At 37.6% G+C, this 14,802-nt stretch overlaps 1 protein-coding gene across 1 annotated transcript in view; it reads right to left on the reverse strand.

The window, feature by feature from the left end:
- Window positions 1–913: 913 nt before the first annotated feature.
- Window positions 914–14,802, reverse strand: part of LOC106079763 (uncharacterized) — a 23,759-nt gene continuing 9,870 nt past the window's right edge. Inside the window, exons 5-11 of the mRNA XM_056017673.1 lie at window positions 14,640–14,698; window positions 11,759–11,857; window positions 9,787–9,956; window positions 8,478–8,632; window positions 7,105–7,206; window positions 5,290–5,464; window positions 914–1,042 (exon numbers count right to left, since the gene is read on the reverse strand). Coding sequence (XP_055873648.1) covers window positions 914–1,042; window positions 5,290–5,464; window positions 7,105–7,206; window positions 8,478–8,632; window positions 9,787–9,956; window positions 11,759–11,857; window positions 14,640–14,698 — 889 coding nt within the window. The remainder of the gene's footprint in view (window positions 1,043–5,289; window positions 5,465–7,104; window positions 7,207–8,477; window positions 8,633–9,786; window positions 9,957–11,758; window positions 11,858–14,639; window positions 14,699–14,802) is intronic.

Below are 14,802 nucleotides of genomic sequence, written 5' to 3' on the forward strand. Positions count from 1 at the left end.
ATTTATTGGGTTTAGTCACTTTAAATATTTGTTAACGCTATTTATCACTCACGCATTCTCCGATCAAGTTGTTACTTTCAATAATTATTTATTGTGCCTAGTAGGACATGAATCAATAAACAAAAAAATACTCAAATAAGTCAAAAATTATTGTTAATTAAATATTGTGTTTGATATTCAATAAGGGAAATAACTTGTACATTAAATGTAGATATAGTTTTGAGGATGGAGTTCTTCCCCTAGAGATAGGCTTTTCTTTTTTAAAGGATTTTATATATTTTGCTAGTTTTATCATGTGAGTTACATTTGAAAGAGTGCCGTGTACTATTGGTAACACTACAGTACTTTTTCAGAATTTAAATTACAAAATATAAAAAAAAATAATTTTAGAAACGCAGAGCACACAGTAAGTGAAAGAACTCCGCACTTATAACTATATGTCTCAATAATGTAAAAGTTACTTTCTGTATTCAATGTCAAACCAAAATATTAATTAGTCATAATTCACAAGCCTTTTTTTTCTTCTTATTGGCACAAGATCGCTGCACTTACAACTATATATCTCAACAATGCAGAAGTTATTTCCCTTATTCAATGCCAAACAAACCAAACAAAAATTGACTATAATTCACATGCCCTTTTTTTTTTCCTTATAGGCACAAGATCACTGCGACGACGCCTTCCGTTTTGGAAGACATTGATACATTGGATGGCTGCCTGGTCGTGAGGTTTGCGAGCTGGACTGTCGTTCGGATTTATCGATGGTCAAGGGTTCAAATCCTGCCCGCTCCCATCCCCCGTCGACCTGCGGGAGGTTTGGACTAGGAAGTAAACTATCTTCAACTCTGAAGGAACATCCGAAACATGTCAAACATTTTACAAACAAAACATAGGCCTGATTGTCAATTTACAGCTAGTAAAAAAAGGAAAATAAATTACCTTGAAAGTCTGCGTATTCTTCATCTATTAGATCATCACAGTCATTGTCTATGTTGTCGTCAATTGACACGTCATCTATCGCTAACGTGCAGAAACCTGTGCCCTAGATTTGGGGAAATCAGCAAAGTCAACAGCTACTATTCATATAACATAATCATGATGTACTAAGTTACTTGAGCAAGAATTACAATGAACATTTTTTAGCGTCAGAAAAGGAATTTTGTTTTTTTCAGATAGTGATTGGCCCTGCTCCTGTAGTAGTTGATAGCTGCCTGACTTCGTCCGATTTCTCTGGAGGTGCCTGGGTTTCTTGTACGGGTGTATTCGAGGTACTCAACTAACAAGTAACAACCCTAACCCTAATTAACCCTAATTATTATTATAAACCAACTAAGTCGTGAAGTCACTAAATGTCGCGCTCAAAGTCTGTCAGCTATGGTGCGTCTCTATACAAACTAATAACACTGACTAATAATACTGACTAATAATACTGACTAATAATACTGACTAATAATACTGACTAATAACACTGACTAATAACACTGACTAATAATACTGACTAATAACACTGACTAATAACACTGACTAATAATACTGACTAATAATACTGATTAATAACACTGACTAATAACACTGACTAATAATACTGACTAATAATACTGACTAATAATACTGACTAATAACACTGACTAATAACACTGACTAATAATACTGACTAATAACACCGACTCATAATACTGACTAATAATACTGACTAATAACACTGACTAATAATACTGACTAATAATACTGACTAATAACACTGACTAATAATACTGACTAATAACACTGACTAATAATACTGACTAATAACACTGACTAATAACACCGACTCATAATACTGACTAATAATACTGACTAATAATACTGACTAATAATACTGACTAATAATACTGACTAATAACACTGACTAATAACACTGACTAATAATACTGACTAATAATACTGACTAATAATACTGACTAATAATACTGACTAATAATACTGACTAATAATACTGACTAATAATACTGACCAATAATACTGACTAATAATACTGACTAATAATACTGACTAATAATACTGACTAATAATACTGACTAATAATACTGACCAATAATACTGACTAATAATACTGACTAATAATACTGACTAATAATACTGTACTAATAACACTGACTAATAACACTGACTAATAACACTGACTAATAATACTGACTAATAATATTGACTAATAATACTGACCAATAATACTGACTAATAACACTGACTAATAATACTGACTAATAATACTGACTAATTGTCTGGCAGATGAAATAACGAAACATCATGTGATAGATTAAGGATTGGGACGTCTATAAGTTGACGTCTGACTAATAAGACGATATTGCTCAAACTTCTTTTGAACAATTCGAAACTAATACGACTATTCACGTTTTATGATGCTCGGATGTTTAATACCACAGCATGATGTTTGTAAGAGTTAAGTATTTAAACAACGCCAATCGAGTTCTTCATTCTAGTATAATTTAGTAAATAATATTGGAGCTTCTTTTTACAGAGCTTATATCAACTCACTCTGTCTGTCTTTCTGGTAAAAAGTTTGTACACATTACATTACATTATTGAGAGAGATAGTTGTAAGGGCGTTATTCTTCCCCTTTGAAAACGAGGCTCTACGAGATGAACCCTAGTCGTTTCACGACGGAGGGAGGCCAATAGAAACTCAATATAAATATTTATTAGGGAATGGGGGGGGGGCAGGGACTAGAAGGGCCTCAGTAACAACGTTTTTGTCTTGAATGACCAAAGATTAGTCAGTTTGCAAGGAAATGATCGGCGACTAGTTGTTAGGCTGGCGAGGTGACTAAGTGTTCTGTTGTCTAACTGTCAGAGTGTCAGGATTTCAGATTGTCTAAGGGCGTCTTGGCGTTTGAAAATCTAGATGTCAGAGTATCAGGGTGTCAAAGTGTTTATGTTTCAGGGTGCCTGATTCGAAATGTCTTGATGCCATGGTGTCAAGCTGTTAAAATGTCAGGGTGTCTAAGTGCCAGAGTGTCAAAGTTTCCATAAGTTTGGGTGTCAAGCGGAGCTGTCAGAGTGTCACTGTGTCTATGCGTCAGGTTGTCTGAGCGTCTGTGCATCTAGCTACCATGGCGTGACAGAGGCTAGTGCCATGACGTGACAGAGGCTAGTGCCATGACGTGACAGAGGCTAGTGCCATGACGTAAAAAGGGTTTGTATCATTGTGTGACAGAGGTTTTTATCATAACGTGACAGTTTGTTTGTACTATGGCATCTACGAAAATTGTACCATGGAATGACAAAGGCTGTAGTATGGCGTGAAAGAAGTTTGTGACATGATTCAGTATATTTTGAGTATGATTTTAGAGGATTTTAGCCTCAATATTTTATTGTACTTCTTTATACAAAGGTTATGTCAACTCATTCTTTCTGTCTGGTAAATATAATTTGAACACGTCATTTCTCCGACACCCAGTCTCGGACCTAGCTGAAATTTTGCACAATTATTTCTTTTACCTGACAACACAAGAGTCAATAATAAAAAGACATTAGTCAATCGAATTTTGGCAATTAATTATTTGTTGGGGCATCGAACATTGGAAAGAATATGTACTTGACTGATGTGTTGAATCAGTCTCATTTATGCAGTTGTAAACCTGTTCTCACCGGACTAACCTTTTTTTTCTTCACGTGCTATCCAGCACGATGTTTGCTTATGCTGGAAGCATTGGCGGATCCAAAAGGGGGGGGGGGGGAGACGACCAAATTTTAGTCAAGAAATCACACAATTTTTATACGAATTTATTACTTATGTTAATAATATATAGCAATTATTTATATTTCAACCTTTTTTTTAAAGATTATTTCGCCCCCCCCCCACCCCATTATAGATGTTGGCCGATGTGGAGGGTTGAGGAGGGGGCGATGGCATCAATCCCGCCCCTCCCCCCGCCACCATAAACTTTCGAGTGGGTGGGGGGGAGATCCAATTTATGTGTAGAAATCACTACTTGTTAACACAATCAGTTAAATATCTACATGATTTAAACTTGTTATTGATATTTTTGATATGTTTTTCTTTTCTATGTTTATCTTGTTAAGCAAACGTATTTACTGAGACATTAAGATATACCACTTTTATGGTGAAACGCAGTGGCGTATCTAGAAATTTGCCATCATTTGGGGGCCCTGGGGGGGGGGATCTTGGCCTCTTTGGGGGGGACCCCTGCATTTTGCGTAATATTTTTAATATTTAATGTAAAAAAATTCTAACACTCATTTGGACCTTTTCCCCCTGGGGATTTTCAAACTCTCCCCACTCCCCATCCCTAGCTACACCGCTGGTGAAATACAAATACAACTAAATACAAATACAACTAAATACAAATACAACTAAATACAAATACAACTAAATACAAATACAACTAAATACAAATACAGCGATCAAGTTGCCGAGCTGAAAGGACCCGAAACAACACAAAGTGCCCTTACCTTTTTATGGTAAAACAACACAATGTGCCCTTACCTTTTTATGGTAAAACAACACAATGTGCCCTTACCTTTTTATGGTAAAACAACACAATGTGCCCTTACCTTTTTATGGTAAAACAACACAATGTGCCCTTACCTTTTTATGGTAAAACAACACAATGTGCCCTTACCTTTTTATGGTAAAACAACACAATGTGCCCTTACCTTTTTATGGTAAAACAACACAATGTGCCCTTACCTTTTTATGGTAAAACAACACAATGTGCCCTTACCTTTTTATGGTAAAACAACACAATGTGCCCTTACCTTTTTATGGTAAAACAACACAATGTGCCCTTACCTTTTTATGGTAAAACAACACATTGTGCCCTTACCTTTTTATGGTAAAACAACACAATGTGCCCTTACCTTTTTATGGTAAAACAACACAATGTGCCCTTACCTTTTTATGGTAAAACAACACAATGTGCCCTTACCTTTTTATGGTAAAACAACACAATGTGCCCTTACCTTTTTATGGTAAAACAACACAATGTGCCCTTACCTTTTTATGGTAAAACAACACAATGTGCCCTTACCTTTTTATGGTAAAACAACACAATGTGCCCTTACCTTTTTATGGTAAAACAACACAATGTGCCCTTACCTTTTTATGGTAAAACAACACAATGTGCCCTTACCTTTTTATGGTAAAACAACACAATGTGCCCTTACCTTTTTATGGTAAAACAACACAATGTGCCCTTACCTTTTTATGGTAAAACAACACAATGTGCCCTTACCTTTTTATGGTAAAGCAACACAATGTGCCCTTACCTTTTTATGGTAAAAATACGAAGCCGGATGGATGTAACTGCTGTCTTTCTCAAAGCCAAAGAGCATGACGCCAAAGTCCGACATTGTGATCGACTCGAGCCGCTGCAGACCTCGGTCAAAGCTTATAAAGCCGAGTTGGAAGTGTAAGCTTCCAATCACTTCGTACCACGTAATGCTGGATGGGGAGTTATTGATCAGGATTTAGGGTTGTATTTAAGCAGAAGCGGGGGTTAGGGATTGGCAGATTGGGGGAGGTAGAACTAGGTTGTTCTTAAGAGTTTCCCAAACTATGAAATAGTCGTCATGAAAATGGCGAGGCGGTCGAGTGGTTAAGAGAATGGCTTCTGAACATGAGGTCCTGGGTTTTGAATCTCGGTGAAGACTGGGATTTCGGTCTTCGGTATTTTTAGGGCGCCCCTGACACCGCCCAACGTGACATCAGCTGGGGAAAATGAAAGGCGGTCGGTCGTTGTGCTGGCCACATAGCACCCTGCTCGTTAACCGTTGGCCAAAGAAACAGTTGACTTGAACACCATCAGCACCAAGGTCTGAAAGGGGAAACTTCATCATGAAAACGCTGCCACGTTTATTTTTTTTTCTATTATTGGACCAGGGAAAAAAACAACATTTTTTCTTGTTTTTATTCTCAAATTAGAGAACCATAATCATGTTTAGGGTGGCCGAGAAGTGAAGCGCTTGACTTCCGAACCAGGAGTCTTGAGTTCGAATCCTGTTGACGATTGGTATTCAGAATTTTTGATTTTTATTATAGGGCGTTAAACCTAATCTGATTGCCTGACCTTAGATGGGGAAGTAATAGTAGTTGATCGATTGTCCGGCCACACGAACCCCTAGTTAACCGTGGCCATAGATTTACATGTATAGCAAAGTCTAAAGGAGTACCTCATTTTTTACATAATCCCTGCAGAAATGAGTAATATCAATGAGTGTTTTAAGTAGGAATTGTATCATTCAATTTTATCATCCAATTGTATCATTTAATTGTATCATTTAATAGTATCATTCAAATGTATCATTTTCAAAAGTATCATTCAAGTATATCATTGAAATGTAGTATTACATTGTATCATTACATTGTATCATTTCATAGTATCATTTCATTGTATCAGTACATTGTATCATTTCATAGTATCATTTCATAGTATCATTCAATTGTATCATTGGCAACGAGGTATTTGTCTAAACTACCCACAGGTTGTGATGCTGCTGGTCAATGCTGAGGCCTTCTTTAGCGAAGAGTCTCGGACATATTCACCTAGACTTAGTAGGATATAGAGGCGCGGTGGCTGAGAAGTAAAGCACTCGGCTTCCGAACCGGGGTCCCGGGTTCGAATCCTGGTGGAAGACTGACATTTTAAAATTTCGGGATCCTTGGGCGCCTCTGAGTCTACCCAGCTATAAAGGGTACCTGACATTATTTGGGGAAAAGTAAAGGCGGATGGTCGTTGTGCTGGCCACATGATACCCTCGTTAACCGTAGGCCACAGAAACAGATGACCTTTACATCTTCTGCCCCTATAGACCACAAAGTCTGAAAAGGGGAACTTAACTTACTTAACTTTGGTGGACATATCATCAGGACACAGTCACCAGGACACAGTCACCAGGACACAGTCATCAGGACACAGTCACCAGGACACAGTCATCAGGACACAGTCATCAGGACACAGTCACCAGGACACAGTCATCAGGACACAGTCACCAGGACACAGTCACCAGGACACAGTCATCAGGACACAGTCATTCAGACATTGTAATGTAGGGACTATACATTACACAGAGGCAAATACTCACTTTGGTTTCTCATTGTTAAGACGCAGCGACTCCCTAGTCTCAAGGTCCGCCATGACCACGGCGTAGTTAGAAAAGTCGATTTTGCTCACCGCGCTCAGGTCGCTAGATAATTAACATTGGACCGGGATAAACATTAATTAAACATTACTTAAGAGTAAACGTTCGCAAGCACATTAAACCCCCCCAAAAAAAAACAGATATTAGGCAGCACTTAGAATATAAAAAGTTTGATGTTTTTTTTTATGATATTCATTGAGTTGGATTAAGGACGAATTCAATATTCTATGGGATTCTGCAACTCTGGCATACACTGCTGCAGATTTATTTAACACCCCTAGCAAAGCATCTGCTGTAAAAATGCTTGTAAAATGTTTTACATGTTTCGGATGTTCCTTCAGAGTTGAAGATAGTTTACTTCCTAGTCCAAACCTCCCGCAGGACGACGGGGATGGGAGCAGGGCTTGAACCCTCCATCGTCGATAAATCCGAACGACAGTCCAGCGCGCAAACCGCACGACCAAGCAGCTGAATTGAAGACATGAGATAACAGAGCAAGATCTTTAGTACATCCATGGTAGCCAACAGCTTTGTCACTCGACACCTGTGACCTATGTAGAACACATCGGCCTACGTGTTTTCATTAAATTTTATATAATTTAGGAATGGTTATAGTGTGTGGTTTAAGAAAATAAGATTTAAATAAGACACCAAAGTTATTGAGGCAAAACAGTCGTTGAAATGTAGTTCTAAATTTTAATATCTAGAATGATTAATGTAGATTATCTAAATAATAACTAGATCTATATAAAATATGAAGATTTTTCATTAAGTTTATAATTGTACTAATTTGCTAGATAGATAGATAGATAGATAGATAGATAGATAGATAGTTAGATAGATAGATAGATAGATAGATAGATAGATAGATAGATAGATAGATAGATAGATAGATAGATAGATAGATGAATAGATAGATAGATAGATAGATAGATAGATAGATAGATAGATAGATAGATAGATAGATAGATAGATAGGTGGTGATAGATTGTGATAGATAGATAGATGATAGATAGATAGATAGATAGATAGATAGATAGATAGATAGATAGATAGATAGATAGATAGATAGATAGATAGATAAATAGATAGATAGATAGATAAGTAGGTAGGTAGGTGGTGATAGATAGATAGATAGATAGATAGATAGATAGATAGATAGATAGATAGATAGATAGATAGATAGATAGATAGATAAGTAGGTAGGTAGGTGGTGATAGATAGATAGATAGATAGATAGATAGATAGATAGATAGATAGATAGATAGATAGATAGATAGCACATGGGGTGATGGGCGGGGTGGTGTGGTTGTTACCTAAACAAAAAAATGTGATAGAAATGCTCCACGGATGTTAGGATTGCTCCCGCTGCCACGCCAATGTTAAACCCATCGTCGAGGTGCGCGGTGATGGTGTAGTAGATAGAGATTGGGTAGTCGGAGGTCAACATCATGTTAATCATAACCTTTATCTGAAACATAACTGTTGTTTGTTGGTAAGATGGCTGACTTCATTCACACTCCAGTTGGGCAAGATGCCGTATTACTTTCACACTTCGGTTAGGCAAGATGACTGACTTCAGTCACTCTCCAGTTAGGCAAAATGGCTAACTACATTCACACTCCAATTAGGCAAGATGGAAGACTTCATTCACACTCCAGTTGGGCAAGATGCCGTATTACTTTCACACTTCAGTTAGGCAAGATGGCTGACTTCAGTCACTCTCCAGTTAGGCAAAATGGCTAACTACATTCACACTCCAATTAGGCAAGATGGAAGACTTCATTCACACTCCAGTTGGGCAAGATGCCGTATTACTTTCACACTTCAGTTAGGCAAGATGGCTGACTTCAGTCACTCTCCAGTTAGGCAAAATGGCTAACTACATTCACACTCCAATTAGGCAAGATGGAAGACTTCATTCACACTCCAGTTAGGCAAGATGCCGTATTACTTTCACACTTCAGTTAGGCAAGATGGCTGACTTCAGTCACTCTCCAGTTAGGCAAAATGGCTAACTACATTCACAATCCAATTAGGCAAGATGGAAGACTTCATTCACACTCCAGTTAGGCAAGATGCCTTATTACTTTCACACTTCAGTTAGGCAAGATGGCTGACTTCAGTCACTCTCCAGTTAGGCAAAGTGGCTGACTGTATTTAAACTCCAGTTAGGCAAGAGGATTGACTACAGTCACACTCCAGTTAAGCAAAATGGCTAAATGCATTCAAACTCCAGTTAGGCAAAATGGCTGGCTCTATTTAAACTCTAGTTAGGCAATAGGATTGACTACAGCCACACTCCAGTTAGGCAAAATGGCTGACTACATTCAAACTCTTAGGCAAGAGGGCTGACTATGGTCACTCTCCAGTTAGGCTAGATGGCAGACTACATTCAAACTCTTAGGCAGGATGGTTGACTACAGTCACTCTCCAGTTAAGCAAAATGGCTGAATGCCTTCAAACTCCAGTTAGGCAAGATGGCTGACTTCAGTCACACTCCAGTTAAACTTAACAACAACTTGTACCTCGGGGGTGGGGGGGAGGGGGGGTGCGGTGTTACTGGCCTCCTACTAGTATTAACTAATAATGTTTGTGTTTTGTATGCATACATTACAAACTTACTTTGGTCTGTCCCTTGGGTAAGGACTGCTCTATTCTGGTCGTGTTGTTGAAGTAGACCACGCGTGTTCCGCTCATGGGCACCATCATGACGAGGTCACTATCTGCGCCCATACTGTGTAGGTCAAACACTATGTATTGAGTACCGAAAATATCAGCTGGAAATAGCATCTCTGGAACAAAGGGGGAGACCAACTGGTTAACACTTTCCAAGAAAAATAACATCCATCCATCCATCCCAGTTGTGCTACAGCCGATGGAGGGCCCTGACCTGCTTCAACACATCCTTCCATTCAAATCTCTCCTGGGCCTTTCGTCTCCACCCCCCTAATCCCAAGCTGTTGCAGATCTGCTTTCACATCATCCAAGAAAACAAGTCACTCGTATTTTTTTTTTTACAAAGCTTATTATATCAAATCACTCAGTGTGTCTGTCTGTGTGTCTGTCTGACTGGCCAAAATTTTGTAGACGTTATTTCTTCGGCACCCAATCTCGGATCAAGCTGAAAGTTTGCACAATTATTTCTTCTACCTGACAATACAAGAATCTATTTAAAAAAAAATAGCCAATTAGTTTATTAACTGTTGGTAATAAATTACTTTGATATCTCAAACAAGGGAAATAAATAATAATTGGCTGAAGAATACGCTGAATTATCTTCCTTTATATTAGACTGCCGTCTCAGACTTATTGAACACAAACATTAAATTGAAACAATAGACAACTCTACAATCTTCCATATTCCTAGGCGCTTTGCAAGCAGAGTGGTTACCGTGTTGGCTTGAAATATCCTGAGAAGGCTAAGCCCTCAAGTTTGAATTCGGATCGTTCCTTCTTTTTTTTTAAATACACTTAAAAAGCGATCAGCCAGATTCCCCGTCCTCTCTCCCCCTTTCCAACTGGTCCAGACAAGTGATAGGATCACAGCGTATTGTGAACGCTAAAAGCATAAAACTGCGCTAAGCAAAAACAATTGGTAAACAACAATTCTTAAGCTTTGATTTTTTAAAACTTTTTCTCTCCTAATTGATGATGGCAAAGTTGATTTGACCCCATAGAACTAAATTGATTTTCGGATTTATAGACATTAATTTGCGTCATTTAAAAAAGAAAAGAGCATCCATTCCCCTGTAATTCGATACAAAATATAACATTTTCTGATAACAAAGAAAAAAGTTATTGAAATTTAATATCAGGATAGTGAAATACAAAATGAGCAAAGTGAATAGTGCTATCGGAACGAGGAAAAAAAATACTGTTCAAGCATTTTTTTAGTGATTTTGTATAGTGTAAATTTACAACAGTAGCAGGCTCAGTGTGATATATGACCCAATCTCTTTAGTAACCATATGTAGGAAATAGTATCTGGGTAGAAGGTATATGTGCTATTTCTGGGCGCTTAACAGACACAACTCAGCTGGAGACAGGACTCGAAGCCCAACCCTCACATGAATGTTCCTTAAATCACGGCGCAGACCGTGGTGTATGTAAATGCCTCTCCAACATTAAGAAGGCCCTAAAAATAAACACAAAATAGCTAAAATTTGTCTCTTTTGAAAAACGAAACTTTATTAACAAATCGGGTAAACCCGTTTTCTCAGTATCTTATAAAAGCTAAATAGGGGACCATGGCGCTAGATCAGTGATACATAAACTAAGGCCTGCGGGCTGTGGGTCATATCCGGCTAGTTGAATGTGCAACAGAAACTTCTACAAAAGAAAGGGTTGGTCGAGTACGCTTGAACTTGGCTTGGCTTGGCTACCTAGAAGGGGGCTCGAGGTTCGACACCCGACTCGGGCAAGAGTTGTGTTTACTGAGCGCCTAAAGGCAGCACGGAAAAACCAACTTCTATATACACCCTCCCCCAACCCCCCAACTGGTCCACAAATGAGATTGGACCAAAAAGCGCTCTGAGCATGCAATAAGCATGAAAGTAGCGCTATATAAAAGCCATAATAATAATGGTAAAGGTACCTGCAATGGGATCCTCAGTGCAGTTGCCTTTCTGGCAAGATTTTGTGATGCAGTTGCCTATAATCACCCCGATATTGTTGTTAGTTTCAATCTTCGTACCTTTCAAAACAAAAAAAAAAATGCTTTTGTTTAGTCATAGAAGGTAAATAATCTAAACAAAAACAAAGTCAGAACTTCATGGAACCTGGATTCAGGAACCTGAACAGCTGATCTCAAAAACGGCTCTAACGATTTTTAAAGAAATTTAACAGTAAATGTATATAGGTTTACTAGACTAACTAGCTCGTTTGGGCACATGGGGAAAACTCTAGTTTGATCGATATAATTTTTTTTTAAAATGGCTGCCTGGTCGTGCGGTTTGCGCGCTGGACTGTCGTTCGAACATCTCGATGGTCCCGAGTTCAAACCTTGCTGCTCCCATCCCCCGTCGTCCAGCGGGATGTTTGAAGTAAATTTTCTTCAACTCTGAAGGAACATCCGAAACATGTAAACATTTTACAAACGAACAAATTATAATAAATGTAAATATGGATGGAGTACTAGACTTATACCTAGAGCCATCGTCGGTTTTGAAATGACTATCGAAAAGACTGTCGCGTTCGTGAACTTCCGAATATAAGGCATTATTGATTCAAGAGTTTTATTAATTAATGTTCAGAGTTTCACAAGTTTATTGAAAGATTAGCTAAGTTTTGCTAATAATTTTTATGTAAATCTAATATAGATTACATCTAGAATCTAGATCTAGACTAGATCTAAATCATAAGTCTAGGTCTAGTGTTAGATCTAGACGTCCATATAATGATAATATCAATAAATGATGTTTAGAGGCTAAACTACCACACGCGTTTTAAGGGTTGAGTGATAGTTTAAATAAACATTTTATTGCGCGAATGCAGTATACAAATATTTAGTTCTGAAAAACTGTTTCTTAAGGGATGCGTAGTTTGCTGGCCGATTCGGTAACGACATACGTTTATGAAGCTGGAAGCGGGTTCGATACTTGATTTGCACTAGATATTTTTTTTTATATTATAAGTTGTAGAATGGAGGTATTGTTTTTAAAACAATATATTTTTGAAGCTTTTCTATTTTTTACTTTCAAATTATAAGTATATTAAAATACTTAAAATACGATAACAGCAATGGCAGAGAAACTTTTCCGAAATAATAGAAATACAGTCATTTAATAATTCCGTGCAGGGTTTATCTATAATAGCATGCCTGGATTTAATCGGATTATAGTAATGATGCTGTAATAATTGTAAAAACATGAATAGTTTATCAGGGCCGGCCTTGAATAATCGGAGGCCCTAGGCGAGAGAATTTGCTGGCCCTAAATGAATTTAAAAAAATAACAAAAAAAAAACAGCGAACCAAAATTTAAAAATAATACTAAATTTATTTAAAACCTACCTGTCTCTATATAAATGGACAAACATATTGAACTTAAAATTATGTATCGCAATCTCCGTAGTAGAGCATGAGTTAGACCGGTAAACAGAGAGCCATAGTGCTGTACTATGTTTGAGATGTGATCCAAGTTTCGCTAATTTTTTTTTCTAATTTTTGTTTAGTCTTGTGCGATGCCCCCCCCCCCCCACCAATTGTAGGCCCAAGGCATCTGCCTAGTTTGCCCATGCTTAAGGATGGCCATGAGTTTATAGTTAAATGCACAATAGTTAGTAAAGCCCACCCAGCTGTAATGGGTACTTGACATTAGCTGTGGGGAAAAAAAAATGGCTGTTGGTCGTTGTGCTGGCCACGTGACGCCCTAGCTAACCGTGGACCACAGAAACAGGTGACCTTTACATCCTCTGCCCTATAGATCGCAAGGCCGGAAAGAGGGAACTTTAACTCTTTCTCTCCGTAATTATTTTCCTCGTTCCGATAGAATTATTCATTTGTATTTCACTCTCCTGCTAGGATTAAACTTGAATCACTTTTTCGTTCGTCATCGGAAAATGTTATATTTGGTATCGAATAATAGGGGAATGCGTGCTCTTTTTACACAACAAAAAGTTAAGTTTATAAATATAAAAAAAAATTAGTTGATTGGGGGTCAAATCAACGCTGGCATCGTCAATTAGGAGAGAAAGAGTTAACTAACAGTTCAGCTAATGACGTTATAAAGGCAGGTGGACTCCAAAGTCTACATAAGACGGTGCGCAAATTGCAAAGTCTACATAAGACGGTGCGCAAATTGCAAAGTCTACATAAGACGGTGCGCAAATTGCAAAGTCTACATAAGACGGTGCGCAAATTGCAAAGTCTACATAAGACGGTGCGCAAATTGCAAAGTCTACATAAGACGGTGCGCTAATTGCAAAGTCTACATAAGACGGTGCGCTAATTGCAAAGTCTACAAAAGACGGTGCGCAAATTGCTTATGCAAATCTATGTCCTTATTCCACTTCTAACTGAATACACGGAAACGGGATCGAGCCGTGACCTCCGTGACCATACTGAAGGTGTCGATCGAACTGAATCCGTGTTTTTTAAAAGATGTAAACCAAATTTAATTTTGAAAATAATTAGACAATTCTGAAAAATTATTTCGGAAACCTAATTTTCACTTCTTTAGATATTAGTGATTTTTTTTCCCCAAAGACATAAATTGTCAAATTTCTAGGAAAAACTTTAGAGCCATTTTCGAGATACACGTCCAACCTACAGTTTGAAAATTTGTCCTTTTACCCACAGATGAAGAGAATACAAGCAAATAGTAAGAATTGTAAAATAATATATTAATCAAACTGTAAGGTGTATATTTGTTTGTTCCTAATGAAAAAAAAACACCGTCTGACCAATCTTAATAAAACTTGAAATAATATAAACATTTCACTAAGGAGTAAGAAGAGACATTTCAGTAGAAGCCTACCAGTTAGTGGGCCAACTTCTTCTGCGTAGGAACAGTTCACTATAATGATAGCTTCGTCACTGAAACCAACACAATCAATATTTACAAGATTTTTTAAGACTACAAAAATATAGACCTATTACAGATCTACATCATTAGCTAGCATAGATAAATATATGCATAT

The sequence above is a fragment of the Biomphalaria glabrata genome, chromosome 18 (assembly GCF_947242115.1).
Source record: "Biomphalaria glabrata chromosome 18, xgBioGlab47.1, whole genome shotgun sequence".
In the NCBI taxonomy this organism is placed as follows: domain Eukaryota; kingdom Metazoa; phylum Mollusca; class Gastropoda; family Planorbidae; genus Biomphalaria; species Biomphalaria glabrata.